At 33.6% G+C, this 19,590-nt stretch overlaps 1 protein-coding gene across 31 annotated transcripts in view; it reads right to left on the minus strand.

Annotated features, from left to right (window-relative positions):
- The window catches only part of PHF20L1 (PHD finger protein 20 like 1), an 82,392-nt gene that overhangs the window by 31,987 nt on the left and 30,815 nt on the right, over positions 1–19,590 (minus strand). For all 31 annotated transcript variants that reach the window (XM_035277358.3, XM_035277357.3, XM_078353152.1 and 28 more), the window contains 4 exons: positions 13,573–13,655; positions 9,820–10,072; positions 7,622–7,810; positions 7,160–7,366 (listed from right to left, as the gene is read on the minus strand). In XM_035277358.3, coding sequence (XP_035133249.1) covers positions 7,160–7,366; positions 7,622–7,810; positions 9,820–10,072; positions 13,573–13,655 — 732 coding nt within the window. The remainder of the gene's footprint in view (positions 1–7,159; positions 7,367–7,621; positions 7,811–9,819; positions 10,073–13,572; positions 13,656–19,590) is intronic.

A 19,590-nucleotide genomic window follows, 5' to 3' on the forward strand; every position in this document is an offset into this window, starting at 1 on the left:
GTTTTGAACAAATCTGGAAAACAAATTGAAAAACAATTTAAAACAAAAAGACTTTTAAAGAGTAAATGTAAAGTTGATGTGAGATGTTGGAATAAAAATGAAGGCCATTTCAAAACCCGCCACAAGCAGATTCAGTAGAACTGACAACATGCTTTTTGGCCATACTAACTGAGACCAATCTGAAGACCTACTTCTGTTTTTCACTGGTGACAGATAAAATGCATTATATTAACCAATCCATAATGTAATTTATGGACACTCTACAGAAGATTCACTAAAAAAGAGTCCAACTATCTTATCTATGATAATAAATATACACACATGTATTTACTTATATCAACATATCATTTGAACACTAAGATGACTTTGAGTGACACTGAAGCAAAGCCTGATGCATTTCATTGAATGCTACCCTAAAACTCAGGGGACCTGTTCATGGCCATCCTGATGACATTACATAAAGCTACATTCGGCCGAGCACGGTGGCTCAAGCCGGTAATCCCAGCACTTTGGGAGGCCAAGGCGGGTGGATCACAAGCTCAAGAGATCGAGACCAATCCTGGTCAACAAGGTGAAACCCCGTCTCTACTAAAAATACAAAAAATTAGCCAGGCATGGTGGTGCGTGCCTGTAATCCCAGCCTCTCAGGAGGCTGAGGCAGGAGAATTGCCTGAACCCAGGAGGCGGAGGTTGCGGTGAGCCGAGATCGTGCCATTGCACTCCAGCCTGGGTAACAAGAGCGAAACTCTGTCTCAAAAAAAAAAAAAAAAAAAAAAAAAAAGCTCCACTCTGCATGACCATGTCAAGCCAACGTTCCTATCCATGCTAACTAAAACATGCTTCAATAAAACGGGTAAATGCTCTTTGATATTTACTTACTAATTTACTAAAAAAATTTAAAAAATGAAGATGTGCTACTACAGGTATTTCTTTTAATACAAGAGTAACTAAATGATTCAAAATTATATTCATACAATCTGCTAATGCCAATTTTGTCTTCACAGTAGTTACAAACAATAAAAGTTATCATCTCTAAAACTATCTTAAATTGAACTTTTAAGCTGAAAATAATCCTACCATATATCACAATATTTTTTTGGAATAAACATAGACTCTATCAAATGCCTGATTAATGATAAGTAAAACATTAACATTGTAGAACCAAAAGTGACCACAGTCATCATCTACTATAATCTCACCATAAATCTATATGAAAACTGAGTCAAGGAAGCAGAAAGACAAGGCAGATGGGTTGTCTCTCCAGAGTTCTTAAAAGGCCCTACCAGATGCCTCTTGGGACAGTTTTTTCTTCCTTTACACCCAAGAGTACTTTACACCTCTTCAGGAACTTATATTTTGCATTTAATTATTTGCATTTCAGTTATTAGTTTTGTGTCCCATCTAGACTTTAAGTCTCCTGAAGGCAAATTCCCTATCTGTTTGTGACGTGTTCCCTACCTAATTGTACGTAGGGAGAATTGTGTGACAAGGGGTAATAGATAACTGGGCCCAAGACGCCTGTGAGAACCTGAACCAAGAGTTTATTTTTGGAAAGGCCACTTTTTAAAAAACTTGATATACTCTATAAATACTAACAGATACTAACAGAATTAAGATTTCCTGAGGCTGTATCCTTTTCTAAAATTGGCTGGCTCTGTGAGAAAGCATCCTGATAATAAAATAAAAACAAACTCATCAATTTTTACAAAGGTACCAATTACTTCTTTGGTAATGTGGGTAGCAATAGCATTCTTAACAGTGGCTAGTCATGTGGGCATCTGTCCTAGTAGAAGAACATAGAGAGATTATCACAAGTTCACTATCTCTACTGGAAAACAATGAAGAATAGTTGTATATAATAATTGTACCATTTGCAAATCTCATCAATGTGTTAGTATCACTACTAAAGTCAGCAGCGTGAATTTATCTTGCTCCTCAAAAAAGTAAAAACCTAATCATGCCCAATGATTTCACAGTTAGCAACTAACATCTTCATCATTCTAAACTCCCCAAGAGTTTCAATTTGACAAAAATAACTCAGAAAATGGACCAATAACAAGGTCAGAAGTCGAGGCAGCAATTAAGAGCCTACCACACAAAAAAAGCCCAGGTCCAGACGGGTTCACAGCCGAATTCTACCAGAGACACAAAGAGGAGCTGGTACCATTCCTTCTAAAACTATTCCAAATAATCCAAAAAGAGGGAATCCTTCCCAAACCATTTTATGAGACCAACATCATCCTGATACCAAAACCTGGCAGAGACCCAACAAGAAAAGAAAACTTCAGGCCAATATCCATGATGAACATAGATGCAAAAATCTTCAATAAAATATTGGCAAGCCGATTGCAACAGCAAATCAAAAAACTTATTCATCACGATCAAGTAGGATTCATCCCGGGGATGCAAGGCTGGTTCAACATACGCAAGTCTATAAACGTAATTCACCACATAAACAGAACCAAAAACAAAAACCACATGATTATCTCAATTGACGCAGAGAAGGCATTTGACAAAATACAACAGCCCTTTATGCTAAAAACCCTCAATAAACTCAGTATCGTCGGAACGTATCTCAAAGTAATAGAAGCTATTTATGACAAACCAACAGCCAATATCATACTGAATGGGCAAAAACTGGAAGCATTCCCTTTGAAATCCGGCACTAGACAAGGATGCCCTCTCTCACCACTCCTAATCAATATAGTACTGGAAGTTCTAGCCAGAGCAATCAGGCAAGAAAAAGAAATAAAGGGTATTCAAATAGGAAAGGAGGAAGCCAAATTGTCTCTATTTGCAGATGACATGATAGTATACCTAGAAGACCCCATCGCCTCAGCCCAGAAACTCCTGAAACTGATAAGCAACTTCAGCAAAGTCTCAGGATATAAAATCAATGTGCAAAAATCACAAGCATTCGTCTACACCAATAACAGACTTAAAGAAAGCCAAATCAAGAACGAACTGCCATTCACAATTGCTACAAAAAGAATAAAATACCTTGGAATACAACTCACAAGGAACGTAAGGGGCCTCTTCAAGGAGAACTACAAACCACTGCTCAACGAAATCAGAGAGGACACAAACAGATGGAGAAACATTCCATGTTCATGGTTAGGAAGAATTAATATCGTGAAAATGGCTATACTGCCCAAAGTAATTTACAGAATCAATGCTATCCCCATCAAGCTACCATTGACTTTCTTCACAGAAATGGAAAAAACCACCATGAACTTCATATGGAACCAAAAGAGAGCCTGCATAGCCAAATCAATTCTAAGCAAAAAGAACACAGCAGGGGGCATCACACTACCGGATTTCAAACTATACTACAAGGCTACAGTAATCAAAACAGCATGGTACTGGTACAAAAACAGAGATATAGACCAATGGAACAAAACAGAGGCACCGGAGGCAACACAACATATCTACAACTATACAATCTTTGATAAACCTGACAAAAACAAGCAATGGGGAAAGGATTCCCTATTTAACAAATGGTGTTGGGAAAACTGGCTAGCCATGTGCAGAAAGCAGAAACTGGACCCCTTCCTGACACCTTACACTAAAATTAACTCCAGATGGACTAAAGACTTAAACATAAGACCTGGTACCATAAAAACCCTAGAAGGAAATCTAGGCAAAACTATCCAGGACATAGGAGTAGGCAAGGACTTCATGAACAAAATACCAAAAGCATTGGCAACAAAAGCCAAAATAGACAAATGGGACCTAATCAAACTCCACAGCTTCTGCACGGCAAAAGAAACAGTCACTAGAGTGAATCGGCAACCAACAGAATGGGAAAAAATTTTTGCAGTTCACCCATCTGACAAAGGGCTGATATCCAGAATTTACAAAGAACTCAAACAGATTTACAAGAAAAAAACAAGCCCATTCAAAAGTGGGCAAAGGATATGAACCGGCACTTTACGAAAGAAGACATATATGAGGCCAAGAATCATATGAAAAAATGCTCATCATCACTGGTCATCAGAGAGATGCAAATCAAAACCGCATTGAGATACCATCTCACGCCAGTTAGAATGGTGATCATTAAAAAATCTGGAGACAACAGATGCTGGAGAGGATGTGGAGAAAAAGGAACACTTTTACACTGTTGGTGGGAGTGTAAATTAGTCCAACCATTGTGGAAGACAGCGTGGCGATTCCTCAAGGCCTTAGAAATAGAAATTCCATTTGACCCAGCAATCCCATTACTGGGTATATACCCAAAGGACTATAAATCATTCTACTATAAGGACACATGCACACGAATGTTCACTGCAGCACTGTTTACAATAGCAAAGACCTGGAATCAACCCAAATGCCCATCAATGATAGACTGGATTGGGAAAATGTAGCACATATACACCATGGAATATTATGCAGCAATCAGAAATGATGAGTTCGTGTTGTTTGTATGGACATGGATGAATCTGGAGAACATCATTCTCAGCAAACTGACACAAGAACAGAAAATGAAACACCGCATATTCTCACTCATAGGCGGGTGATGAAAAATGAGAACACATGGACACAGAAAGGGGAGTACTAAACACTGGGGTCTATTGGGGGGAAAAGGGGAGGGCCAGTGGGAGGGGGAGGTGGGGAGGGATAGCCTGGGGAGAAACGCCAAATGTGGGTGAAGGGGTGAAAGCAAACAGAACACACTGCCATGTGTGTACCTATGCAACTGTATTGCATGTTCTGCACATGTACCCCAAAACCTAAAATTCAATAAAAAAATAAGGAAAAAAATATATATAAATATTATCTATGTACCCCAATGTTAAAAGCAAAATTGCTCTGAATATAATCTGTCAGAAAAAATAAATAAATAAATAACTCAGAAAATGTCTCTGACATAAACTATAAAGAATATTTTCTATTGTAAGTTTTAAAATTCAACAGTAAGAAAATTTATTTTTATAATATGGACACCAACCAAACATATGTGTGTGTATGTATGTGTGTATGCATATATGTATATATGTGTGCATATGTGTATGTGTATGTATATATGCACACACACATATACACATATATACACATATTCACATATATGCACGCATGTGCACACACACACACACATATATATATAAAAAAGAAACAAAATATATATATACACACGCACATTTATAAAAGAAACAAAAACATAAAAACCTGGCACTTTGACTCCAGACATAAGAGGACTTGGGGAGCAGACAGAAGCATAACAAACACTGCAAAATGGTCAAGAGAGGGTGAACAACAAAAGGTTAAGGAAAAAAGCATGGAGACCACTCAGAATTTCAATGCAAGTGAGACAGCTGCACAAAATTTTAATCAAAAGGTGGTCAGTTAGAAAATGACCTAAATTCCACTGCTTTCCTTAAGAACTAAAAATTAAGAGGTCACAGAAACAAACTAGAATTTCACCTCACTCTATTCAAATACTTTGTTTAACCCTCTAATAAATCTGCAGTAATTAACAATTAAAACTATGCCTTTCCTTGCTATAAGCAATTAAAGTTGACAGCTACTCTACTAGTAAGCTCATCACACCCAGATAATCATAACTCTTCCACAAACGAATCTACGAATTCATCTTATTATAGTCAGCCATATTGCCACAAATATGCTAGAAATTCTGAAAAGAGGAAGTTAATAATCTGGTTTGAAGCAAAATCATCTAATTCAAGGACTTTCATGCACAATCACTACATTGATATTTTAGGACATATAATCTGTTAACATAAGATTCTTATTATACAGTTACTTATATTTGCCTATATATTCCAATATTGTTACTATTATGAGTATTTTTTAAGAAAAATGTAAATATTTTCACATGTACATCTGAAAATAATTTTCCTAATGGATATATAACATTACAACTTAAACATGCTTTTCATATATTCAGTACAGTAACAAATTCCAGATCATTAAAGAACTGAGTAAGACCTTTATCAAAAAAGTATCTCAATGGGTCAATGATAATTCAGAAATCTTGTCGAAAAGTGGGAAAGAAAAAATAATTATCTTAAGGAAAGACTAAGAATCAAAAGACAATATATTTGATTTGAGAAACTACAGGAAATGTTTTGAAATCTACAAATATTCAGATTTGGGAATTTTATCTTTAAATACGATAAAGAATTATCATGTACAAAGTAACTTCAACCTTATGTCAAGATAAAAATTAATAAAAATAAGTATATGACCTTAAGTTACTTCAATCATTTTATTTAAATACATGCTATCACCAGATAAGAGTAAGGTTCATTTTATGCTTCATCCAAAAAACAGATAAAGTGGTTTCAGGAAGATGCCTGTAAACACAATGATCACCAGCACCCTTGATAATGAATCAACAAATGATGTTTTTCTCCAACTCAGAACTAACTAAATTCAGACTTCCTTCAAACAGCTAACTGCACATAGTAATTTATCAGAAGTATATTTGTAACCAGTATTGGCCTTTTTTAATTATGTGTATTCTGAATGAGGTTATAATTCTTAAAAACTTCTAAATAAAGCAATGCACCCACATAAGGGAAACATGAATTAATATTCCATTAGATTTAAAATATCAGCTTGGTAAAATACACATCCAAATGCTTTCGAACTACAATAAATATCACAAAACCATGCAAAAATGTGTTATTAAGGATGGCTGATTTTACATACTGCACTTCTTAAATAACTTTACAGCAAACTTAATTCACTTTGGAGGATTCTGCCCCAGAATATGAAATTATATTTCAGATACAGGCATATAGCTCAGTGTTTGTTAAATATTAAATTCTACTAAAATCCTTAAACTGAAGTACTGATCTCATTAAGTATTTTCTGGCTTCAAAAGAATTCCTGTAATTGTACTTGGCCCTAATAATTTACATTTAGTAGAAGTAAGGATATATAAAAAAGAAGCAGGGAGAAGAAAATAGATCAAGTGACAAGGTAAGAAGCATGTATGTCCAGGGAATATGATTATAAAATCATCACACAAAAGATCTTCAAAATAGATATAGAAGAAACTCTCCTATAAATGTTAAATTATTTATGAAAAGGAATTATATAGGAATCAAAATAATACAGTTAAGCCTCAAAATATTTATACCTAATAACTGCAAGCCTAGCTACTTATAAGAGCCTTTATTTTTTTTTCCTTTACCTGCTGCTGCTGGAGCTCCTCTTCCATCAGCTATTGCTTTGGAAGAAGGATTTGGAAGCATCTGTGTATCCTCTTTTTCTGCCCTTGGACATTCATTATGGTAAGAGGAATCTGAAGCTAGTGGTACTGTAACTTCTGAACCACGACTTAAGTCAAGAGGGAGACAGGGTCCCAGCTTCTCAAGTGGCAAATGTGCAACATCAGTCACTACACAAAATAAAGAGTGTAATATAATATTAACACAGATAAAATGGCTCAGTCACTATCACTGTGAATTAAAGTGTTACATAAGTTAAACAGTGCCTGGCACAAAGAAGGCATTCAATAAATACTTGTAGAAGTGCTTATAACTCCAGAAGATAAAAGAGCAGAAATTTCTTAATATTTTAATAATCTTTATCTCTTAGTTTTTTTCTTTATCTTCTTTTATGTTTGGTTCTATAGGAAATCAATATACATTACCCTCTGGTACTGAAGATTCTTGCTGATTTTGAGAACTGATGGAGAATACTTTCCCATCAGTGGCTGGAGAGGGAGAAGAAACCTTTTCTACAGAATCATCAGGCATGGGTAAGGTGGCTAAACGCTGAGATCTTCTTCTCCGCTCACTATGCTTGAAAGGTCTAGGGGGATTCACAGGCTGTGGAGGACCTAGAAAAAGATCTTCAATGTTCACGAAGCAGATACATACCAGGATCATTTAAAAATTTTTAAGGAGATAAATGGGAAAAATGATTTATACTCTTCCCTCTGATGTTGTTATAAGATATCCACAAGGAATGGCATGTTCCAAAGGCAATCAAAGGCAAAAATTGTGCCCTCATTCACAAAATGAGTCAATCAAAAATTCTAAACTCTATACTCTACTAGAACTAAAAGAAAATAAAATGGAACATTAATTTCAAGTAGCTTCCCCAAGTGACAGACTACAGTTAATTTTTCTAACTGCAGATCATTGTGTAAACTGCCATTTTCCTTTGGGAAAATATTCTCTTTACAGCAAAATATAAAGGAAAAAATTATATATATGCCTTTTGCTACATTGCAAATCTAAAAATTCTAAGGGGGAAAAAAAGCAGGGGCATAGATGATATAACATTATAGAGTTAGTGCTTTACTTTACACTAATGTAAATAATTTTATCCCATTATCACCCCCCAAATGGAGTTTTACAAACATGTCTGGGCCTGATTCATTAAAAAAAAAAAATTGAACAAAAACAACTTTGTGTATTATTGTGAGCAAATGAGGAGTTTTAAGATTATGACATTGTGTAACGTTTTTTAATAACTTGGTGAGTAATTTAGGCATCTTTTAGCAATATAATATACATATTTGGAAATGTCTTTTACACTTTTATATATCTTCTTTCTACATGGCATATAAACACATTTGACAAGAACAGGAAAGATTATATATGCCAGTATATTCACGTTAATTTAGAAAGGAAGTAAGAGTGGTCTAAAGAGATTGATGTTTGGGTATTTAAAAGTAATTTTACAATCAAAACGAACATATATGGTGATAATTTAAAAATATAAAAGAATAAAATTTAATTGCTATAATATTGTGATTATACCAAATTCCAAAATAAAATGTTTATTAATGTCATATGACATTCCAGTGACTACTACTGACACTATTTCATGATAAATGTCAAAATGAAATGAAGCCTATTGGAAAACAATTGAATTATGTTCCCATTCTTTCCACCTATTTATTAAAAAGAACAAAACAAAAAAGCAAAACCTGATCAAAATGAAAAAGTGATTCAGTAGAAAATATGGCAACTGAAAAAAAATAGGTTAATATGTTTGATAAAAGTCTTCTGAATGTCAACATCTTTGATTATTCTGGAAGACACAATATGGAACAGTTCATGAGGAAATGTGTCATATTCATTCTCTGATCATGTATTTCACTTGTTGAATAAAGAGGGAAAAAAGCATCATTTACCTACTGACTTTTCAAATTAACTGTTATTCATGTCTCCAACTTGGAATACTAAACTAATATGGGAAACTCAGGGTCAACACAAATCTTCTATTATTTATATATGTAGATATATAGACACATGTATTTATATAGATAGATATACCCACGTTGAAAGGTTATTTTAAAAAAGACTGCGTTAACTCTTGAAAAATTAGAAGTACTGAAACAGTAAAATCTTTAAATATATAATTTCAGAGGCATTCTTCTTTCATTAAAAAGATTAAACTGAAGTCTAGACTATAAAGATTATAATAAGAATGAATAGAATGTATTACAGAGGGAAGTAATAGACAAGTGGGGACACAAAAATCTACAAAAATAGTCTTAAGTAAAAATAGCTATCACGGTCTTTTTATAACTTTTTTTTTGTAATGAATCAGGCCTCTCAGTATGCTTGGATTATTAGTTGAGGAGAGTCAAACTACAGTGGAATCTGTGTTATTAAATGGTAAGGTATCTCAACCAGCAGTAGTCTTTAAGCAATGAATCAGTAAGAAATGTCTATGGTTTTTGCCCCTGAAATAGTTTCAAGCCTTCCCTATCATATCCACTTAAGTTTGAGTTTTTAAAAAAGCAACTTCATAAAAATACAATATAACTACAATCAAACTGTTTTTAATGTATCTTATAGGATAAAAAACTATTTTTTAAAAATCTGTGCTCACTAGTTTTATTTATCACTGAAGAAGAAAGCTGAGATACAAGCGTCAAATCCTCGACTTGTATTAATTCTGGGGAAAGTGGTGATTTAGGGGGTTTTATACACCCAGAAGAATCTCCAGATTCATGTTTGCATTTCTTGCTGCGAGCCTTCCCTGAAGACAAAGTTGAGGATAACAGTGCAGGTTTCTGAGTGTTGGCAGAACTGCTAATGTCAGCTTCATTTTTTTTCTGACTTTGAGGTTTAGGTGAAATCGCCTGAATAAATAATAAAAAATTGATATTTTTATTTTGGCTTCTTCATTTTTGTTCTTGTATTCTATTTTGATTGTTAAGCAACTTTAGTATCCAGAAACATTGTTAAGCAACATATAACATTTCTATTACAAATGAAAAACCAAAAAGAACCCCACAAATTATTAACTAAAAGTTGAATAGGCTATCTTTAAAGGGATGCTGTCAACTTTCAGTCTAAATTCATTTTTTTAAATATATTATTCAAAATATTTTCAGAATATAAAATGTTATAGGACAAATATTTTCAGTATTATACAGAAATACACCCCTTTAGGAACCATAATTGCCAATGACAATAATTCGATAAACAAATAACATTTTCATGTTTTAAAGGACTAGAGGAATACATTTAAGCTTTCAACTTTAGATGTTTTCTTAAAAAATCATTTATTTTATTAAGTTGAATGTGGAGGTCTAAGTAGACAGTTTCCCTTTAAAGAAAGCTCCAAACAGGAAAACAATGACCAAATTAACAAAACATTATCTTTAACTCATTTTAGTGCTGAAAGCTAGAGTTTCATAAGCACAATGCATCATGAAATCAGAGCCACCAGCAATACAGAGTTAAAAGACCAAAAAACAATACAAAACAAGCAACAAAAAAAACCAAAGAGATAAAGTGTAAGTTAAAAACATTGGATTTAAAAACAAAATACGTCGCATTCTTAGATGAGAGTTTTTACCTTCTTCCTGCCAACTGATACTTTTAAAAAAAAATTAGAACTTTGTCAGTTCTTTCATAAAAGAATATTTTTATCATTTGGCTGTAAAATTTCCTACATATGTTAAAATATGTGTGAATGTGTCCATTTTTCAAAACAAGAGAAAATAGCTACTCTGGATGGATTTGCAAACTATGGTGCTGAAATGCCTCTCTCTTTCTGATATACTTATCTGAGAGCAAAATATGTAATACATATTTTTTGAAAATCTCTTCTACCATAGGCCTTTATAAAGAGTGAAACTGCTAGCACTATAAACAACATCCTTGTCCCCAAGATATCTTTTTACTTCTGTATCTTGTGGAGAATAACTATCAGGTCTACGGTCTGCATTTCTCTGGAGTATGAAAGATCATTTTCTGGGGACCATATAAATAAATAATTCTGTTCTCGCTGACACAAGTCAAATTTTGGTGGGGGGAAAACGTGCATATTTGGTATTAAATAGGGCACCTTGAATGCTCTACAGACAGCATGTTGGACAAACCACATAAAAGGCCTGGTGTCAAGTGTCCCATTCATTCAGTTGTCATTTCTATTATTGAATTTACTCATTACAAATGTGTTTAAGTGCAGGTTAATTATTTGAAAAGGTACTCCATAAATAGATAGTATTCCTAACCTTATCATAAAAGGTGTTGCCAGAAAAGTAATTAGAGCCATTACTTGTAAATAAACAATTTTATTGTTCATCTTCACATATGTGAAAGACATCACTACAGCATCCATTACTCTCAAGTTACAAAGTTATAAAACAAGGTTTTAAAACTTAAATTAATATCTTGATAAGGTGCTTAACTTCTAAACAAGGAAAAATTAACATTGTTTTTAAAACTTACTGAATTATTATGCATCTAATGCAAGTTTTATCCAAAAGTAAATATAACATGACATATCCCTAATACAATTAAATAATCTATAATTAATAAGCTAAGAATTGGGGTTCAAGACCACAGAGTTTGAATTTTTAAAAAATATAAATAAATCCATTAGCACAGTAAGTTTTGACTACAGGCCTGTTATCAATCTATGTCACGAGTGACATTACTTTAACTCATTAGGAAACAGAGGTTAGTAACAATCGATACCTCTTCTTTAGGTCTATTGCTGATACCAATTGAGATGTAATTAAGAGCTTTATAACTCGGCTTTTTAACTACGAAGCAAGGCTAACACATAGGATAAAAATATGTTTGGTTACAAAACATTTTCACATTGAAATCAACTTGAATGACAAATAGAAAATGAGGGAATGGCATGGTGTTCCTTAAAATCTAAAATAATTTACAAGGTTTTCATTAATGATTGTTGGTCTCTTTGTTACAAAACTGGCAAGGACTCTCAAAATATTTTAATTATGAAAATAGAAACAGCCGAGTTACGCAATTTTCCTTTCTTTTTAGAAATTCGATTTCAAAACATGGTTTTCTATACTTCTCTCTAAAGTGGGTACTGCCCTCTACACTAACTTCCACATTTAATAAGTACTTTTCACAATCACATTCACCTCAGCAGGACTGTGCATAATCAAAGATTGACATTGTAATGAATTTTCCAGAAACATTTTATTACCCAAGTCCCTGATTTATCGCACTCTGAGAATACCATAAACAGTGGTGAAAATACAAAATATTGTATAACTGGGACGTTGAATATAGTAATACACAGTAAAAAAAGTTATTTAAAATTTGGTTGATATATTGACAATAACGGCAAAGACTTAACCGTCTGATGATCACAGAAAATCAGAAGATATGATTTAATGACATATTAATCAATTTAAAAGACCCATTGATTTCATACAACATTAATGGATGCACCAAAACAACGCACTGTTATCAAATCAGGCCTAAAATAACCCTGAAAAACTCAATACAATATCAATTAAATTTGGAATATTTTTTTAAACGCATCTAGAGGAGAGCAAAAGATACTCATTCTAAAGTCTTCTTTATTAGGTTACTAATAAAGAAAAGTAATACAAAAAGGATATATTAAAACTACGTTAAGGCTCAGATTTTAAAACAGGAGAACCAAGGAAATCCAGTTATGGCTATTACTGTGTTCTTATAGTCTTACAGTGCCTAAGAAGTTAAGCCCTTAGAGAATGTAAAAGCATGCACAGTTCATTATGTACAAGTATTGTGGGAATCTGAAGGTAGCCAAGGCAAAATCTAGCAACTGCAACCTTCACTTTTAAATTCCTCTATTAGGTGGTTTAAAGACAGACCCTTAATAGTTTTTTAAACTCTCTTTTTTTGTAGTTATTAAAATATACATCCTAGCAAAAATGTATGGCTCATTGATCAATTCATAAAACACATAGTCAATCTAACAACACCAATTGTTACAATATAAAAGAAACTTCTTACAAAAGAAGCTTTATTAGATGTCAAAAAACCCTGTTTTAACTCACAAATGAAAAGTATTTGTGTAAGGGTCTTTTTGTAAGCTAGTTAAAGGTGATCCGGCTGGAAGCTTATACCCTGGGATGCCTGTCTCCAGGCCTTCAAATTTTGGAGACAAAAGCTTTAATGCCAGTCTACTGAAATCAAACACTAATGAAGTCTGTAGTTATCTGTATACCTTGGAGAAGGCAGAGTTAAAAATATATCACCAATTAATTAGCTTCCTATTCCCATATCTGATCAAAAGGGGAATTTCAATTATGTAGATACTAGAGCTCCGTCATCATTCCAGTGGGAACCTTGAAAAAAATCAAATGCTACCGTTTCATACCTGCTCCAGCATTGGAGCTGTTTCATTGTAGTCTTCCTTTTTTTCAGCACCATCCACCCCAACAGCTTTGGATGCCAACAAACCTTGAGAAAAATCGTACAGAAATTGCTTATTAGAAAAAAAAAATACTGATTTACACCCTAATTAACTTTTCAAAAATCTTAGCAGCTGAAATTCCTATCCTTTTTAATATATAGGAAGTAAATAGTTTCAAATGTTTTCTTTTCAAAAATACAAATATGCTTAATAATAAGCCAAGGGACTGAATCAGGACTGAAGAGTTGCTTACATAGTTGGGTGGGTTTTTGTTTAATATTACCCAATGAAATCACTGAAAACACACACATGCACACATACATTTATTCTGTAAAAAGTTAAAATTCTATGTCTTAATGTCCAGATTAAGATTGCTCAAGTTGCTAATAATTATAATACAGGTTTTGTCTATACAACTATAAAAACAGAGTAAGACAGATGAAACCCTTCCAAACATCTAGAACATAAAATACGATTTTCTGTTGTTTTACTAGCTAAAAAAGTTACCAATTCTTAAGTTCACTTAGATCCTTTCAATCTAAGCTTTAGATGTGTCCAGTTGTACCTTATCTTCTTATAAGAGTTTAAACACAGATGGATCCCTTTTACGTTAAGGGAATAAAAGCGTGGGTCCTTCCTAGAACATCTGAACTTAGTATTATAGTTCATTTTGTCTATAAATGACAAAAATTTTTAGAAGGTCTAGTTTTCTTTGATGTATGTCACAATTCTCAAATTTAAAAAACAGAATAGGCCAGACGTGGTGGCTCATGCCTGTAATCCCAGCACCATGGAAGGCTGAGGCAGGCGGATCACTTGAGGTCAGGAGTTCAAGACCGGGCTAGTCAACATGGTAAAACCCCATCTCCACCAAAAATACAAAAATTAGCCAGGTGTGTTGGTGGGCATCTGTAATCCAAGCTATCTGAGAGGCTGAGCAAAGAGAATCACTTAAACCCAGGGGGCAGTAGTTGCAGTGAGCCGAGATTGTGCCACTGAACTCCAGCAGGGGCAACAGAGCAAGACTCTGTCTTAAAAAAAGAAAAAACTATATTTTATTTGAATATATAACTGTATTATTAATTTATCAAAACATCAAAACTCCGCTTTAATAAAATACAGGCATTTACTTAGGTTAAAATTCTTTGCTAAGCCTGTCAGTTACCTTCAATTAAGTACAGTTTATAAGCCCAACACACGTAGTATTTGGTTTTGTTTAAGGTCACCAAAGTACTATTGAAATAAAACTCATTTTTGTGTCATTTCAAAGTTGTCGGGTACCTTCAATAAAGCCCAGTTTACAAGCCTAGAACAAGTATTCGGTTTTGTTTAAGGCCACCCTGCTCATAAAAGGCCACCAAAAATCATATTTGTGTCATTTCAAAGTTGGCCACATAAAAACTTTGCTCCAAAAAAAGCATGTTTAACAACTAACAACTAGTTTAATAGTAAAGTGACTACAGCAATTATACTACACACATTATAGAAGCTGTCCACAACATATTTAATAGAAGAAAAATGGTTCCCCATCAAATGTGGTATGGCATAGAGCTATCCATGAGGCAACATGCCATGACTTTATCAGATAACTAACTACCCTAAACAAGTTAAGTGATCTAGGTAGGAATTCACATATTAAAATTATATTCTTGGGCCCAGCACAGCGGCTCATGCCGGTAATCCCAGGACTTTGAGAGGCTGAGGCAGAAGAATCATATGAGGTCAGGAGTGTGAGACCAGTCTGGCCAACGCGGTTAAACCCCATCTCTACTAAAAATATAAAAATTAGCTGGGTGTGGTGGTACACACCTGTAATCCCAGTTACTCAGGAGGCTGAGGCACAAGAATCGCTTGAACCTGGAAGGTGGAGGTTGCAGTGAGCTGAGATGGCACCACTGCACTCCATCCTGGGGGACAGAGTGAGACTCTGTTTCTAAATAAACAAACAAATTAAATTCTTAAAGTAGTACTCGAGTCAAATTCTAAATTAGGCAAAAGATACCTTTCCTTTATTGAAAGGTGAATACCTAGTACTCAGATTATACTTTAAAATAAAAAAGGCTGAGTGTAAGACAATGAGTTTGATGCATCTATGATTAGTATTAAAACCGGTATCTAAGGTCAGGTGCAGCGGCTCATGTCTGTAATTGCAGCTGCCTGTTAATTGTAGCAGTTTGAGAGCCCAGGAGTTTGAGACCAGTGTGGGCAACATAGCAAGATCCCGCCTCTATATTAAAAAATAAATAGAAAACAACAACAACAACAACAACAACAACAACAAAACCCTGGTATTTGTCCCAGTTTAAGATTTAAAAAAAAAACCTACATAGTTAGTTCCAGTCTCACACCACATCAACTGTATATAAACAATTTTACAAAAACAGTTTCAATCCTAATTATATTCTGAACATATTCTTACATTACTGAAAAAGATACAGTACTGAATATTTGTCTAACATTTAAAGCCACATTCACTAGGTTTTTAGTCTCCAGCTAATATTTATAAGGATCAATAAACTATTTAAATAAAAATAATTAGAAAATCAAGTTCTTATTTTGCAGGAAACTGAGTAGAAGTTCTATTTCTAAGGACTATTCAAACAGGACAAATTTTGCTATTCAATATATTTTATATATTCTGTTTCCTTTCATAGAGGTGGTAGAAATAGTTTCTAATACTCAATAGAGTTGAGTGTTAATAGTTTTTAATACTCAATAGAGTTGAGTTTTTAATACTAGTTTTAATAATAGTTTAATACTAGTTTTTAATAATAGTTTTTAATACTCAATAGAGTTGAGGTTTTAATACTCAATAAAGTATTAATAGTTTAATACTCAATAGGGTTTAACCACGTTGGCCAGACTGGTCTCGCACTCCTGACCTCATATGATTCTTCTGCCTCAACCTCTCAAAGTCCTGGGATTACAGGCATGAGCCACTGTGCTGGACCCAAGAATATAATTTTAATATGTGAATTCCTACCTAGATCACTTACTAAATAACTGAAATAGATCACAAACTAAATAACTGAAAATAGGTACCACAAGTATTGAAAGAAACAAAATAATTCACCCATAACCTATAGATTTATATGAGGACATTACAGACCCAGTTTATTAAAATCCATTTCCATTAAAGGTTTGAGAAGGAAAAATGAAGTGTTGTAATGTGTTCATAAAAAGTAATGAGATTTAAGAAAAAACTACTTAAAATTAGATTTAAAAATGCATACTTGATTATCCAGAGAATTTAAAAGCCCAAGTATGATTAATAAAGTCTTTTTTATGCTTTACATACATATCAACTTACAAAATAGCTATTAAATATAAACAACAAAATGGAACAAATGATAAAACAGGTACTTGAGAGAATTCTGACTACTTTTGCCTTAAGAGGCAGTCCAAAATCTGTTATGTTGACCTGCTAATATTCCAGGAAGAAATGCAATATCCATAGAAAATGAGAAGAATTAATTGAAAGGAAATTATCAACAAGTACCTATTAATGATCAGTATATTACTAACAGGCCCTCTTCTAGAAGAATACACTTATGGGATAAAATTGCCCCATAAGAACGCATTATGGTGCTTCAAGAAATTATTTAGAAATTAGGTAAAAGAAGAATATCAAATAGTTATTAGTTCCATCCATCAACAAAGTCACAACTTCCCAGTATTCAATATTAGCTAGAAAATACACAGGTGGTCTCTTCCTGCCAATAGGAAGAAGTAGAACAGAGGCTAGAACTCCCTGGAATGGCAAAGGGGAACAAAGAAAGAGCAAAGTGGTTAAATTCTTGGTCTACTTTTTATCCAAATATTTCAAAACACAATCCTCTTGCTGGGACTAAGAATCAAATATTCTTGATATTATTATCAGTAATATACTACTGGTCAATTCAAATTTCAGGATTTAAAATTTTTTTTTAATTTGTAAGTTACAGAAACAAACCTAAGCTGGCTGAAATTCCAGGAACTTTTAGAACCTATTAGAAACAGACCATGCAGCACCAACTGCTGATGTTTTTTCCTTTACTCCCTAGACAATCTGCAGTTTTAAGTCTACTCATTTTCAATTTGTTTGCAACTTTGTTCTACAAGTATGGACTACTAATTTTCTATGTAAAATTGTTTATTGCAAATTAGTATGTATTAGCCATATATGATAACAGCTATCAATAAGGTACATTACATAATGAAAAATATAAACCTGGAAGTGTGTGTATATATATATTGTACAGCATATGGAACGTGTATATATGTGAAATAGGTATATGTGTAAATATGTATATACATACATATATACACATTCCATATACTGTACAACTGTATTTTTAATGTCTACCTATTTGGAATCTTTCAAAAAAGCCATCCTTTTATGATTCTCTATATAGAAATCGAGTTTAAAATCATCACATGGTATGTACGTGGCAAAGTGAATGGAAAAAATGATAAATACATGACTTAAAGTTTTCCAGTGGCTGGTCCACTTATTTAAGCTAGAACTCTTTAAAAATAAAATAAAATAGAGGAGAGAAATACATCACAGCAGGCTGCCATGATCCCAACCTCAATCCTCTCAGTGGTAAAAGGACAAAAAGACACAGATGAGCTTGATAAATTTAAAATATACCATAATGCCATAGCAAAATTACTTTTTTGTATTACTTTTCATTTATATTTATAAACTATAAATGAAATTTACTGTTAAAAGGCAAGCCTGAATTTCATCTATTGAAGGCGATCTTACAAAAGCTATTGTCTTTTTGCATGACATAGTTGCAACACGAAATCAGAAATAGATGTAGAAAGATGAACTATTAAAAAGATTATGACACACTTAAATTTTCTGAGCAAATAAAGAGAAAAGATCATAATGGCTTCACATTCATAAAATCTTATGCTTTGCTGCTGCTGTCAAACTCTAACCTATTCATTTGAGACTCCCAAGGGAAAGTGAAGAGAAAAATCCCTCCATGGAAGGGAAGGGTGTTACTAAGCAACCAGTATTAGAAACTTGAGGCATATGGTAAAATGGTACTTTTTTCCTTCACTACTGTCTTTTCAAGGCCATGGAGAAATAATGCATCATTGCGGGCTCAGCTGAGTTTTTCTGTTATGGCGTTTTGTTTTTTCTACTTCTTTAAATGTTGAGCTTGAATCTCCCAGTAAGGCATATGTAATAATATATTGACTGAAACTATTAAAAGCAGATTATCCAAATTGAAGGGAAAAAAAAATGAAGCTGGAAAGCTGGAAGCTGTATCATGTCAGTGTCACCTCCGTCTTCTTTGATCTTGACTCCTCCAATAGTGCTGTTTCAATCTTTGTATCACAGGAGTTAGAAATACTATTCCACTTCTGCCCAGTATATAGCAATGGGTTCCACGTTTTAAGGCAAAACTGAAGTCTCATGCCATAAGAACAATCACTTAGAGAACATGTGGCTTTCTCCAAGGTTAATAGTTTACAAGGAAAAGGTGTAACAGGTTAACTGATTTAAAATATTTCCTGTTCTGGAGCCAAATATATCCTTTATCAGAGACAGGCATGAAAATAATATATACAAATGGAAAGAGACTGAATATTCTCACCTGCTGAAACCAATTATTATCACTTAGACCAACAATATAAATAAAATGGTTGGTCTAAACAACCCTCAGCTCCACAGTCATCTTTCTGTTCGCCTCCTCTCTTCAGAAAATGGTCAAGTTTAGTTTACATTTATTCCTAAATCTGACCATGAAATCAAGTTTCTTCAAGTTTAAATGAATGCCAACAAAGGTTTATACAGCCTTATTAGGCCAAAGGCACTAAAAAAAGGTATGTCCTTATAATAAGAACATATGACTAAATCATGAAAATATTTAAAGTCCACTTTTAACATATACTCAGAAAAAGTAAATATGTTCACTATTTCTTTTGAAGACTAGAATGACTAGGCTGAGCAGACCATGGACATGGCAGGATGTAGTATGACTG

This window comes from Callithrix jacchus, chromosome 16 (assembly GCF_049354715.1).
Source record: "Callithrix jacchus isolate 240 chromosome 16, calJac240_pri, whole genome shotgun sequence".
In the NCBI taxonomy this organism is placed as follows: domain Eukaryota; kingdom Metazoa; phylum Chordata; class Mammalia; order Primates; family Cebidae; genus Callithrix; species Callithrix jacchus.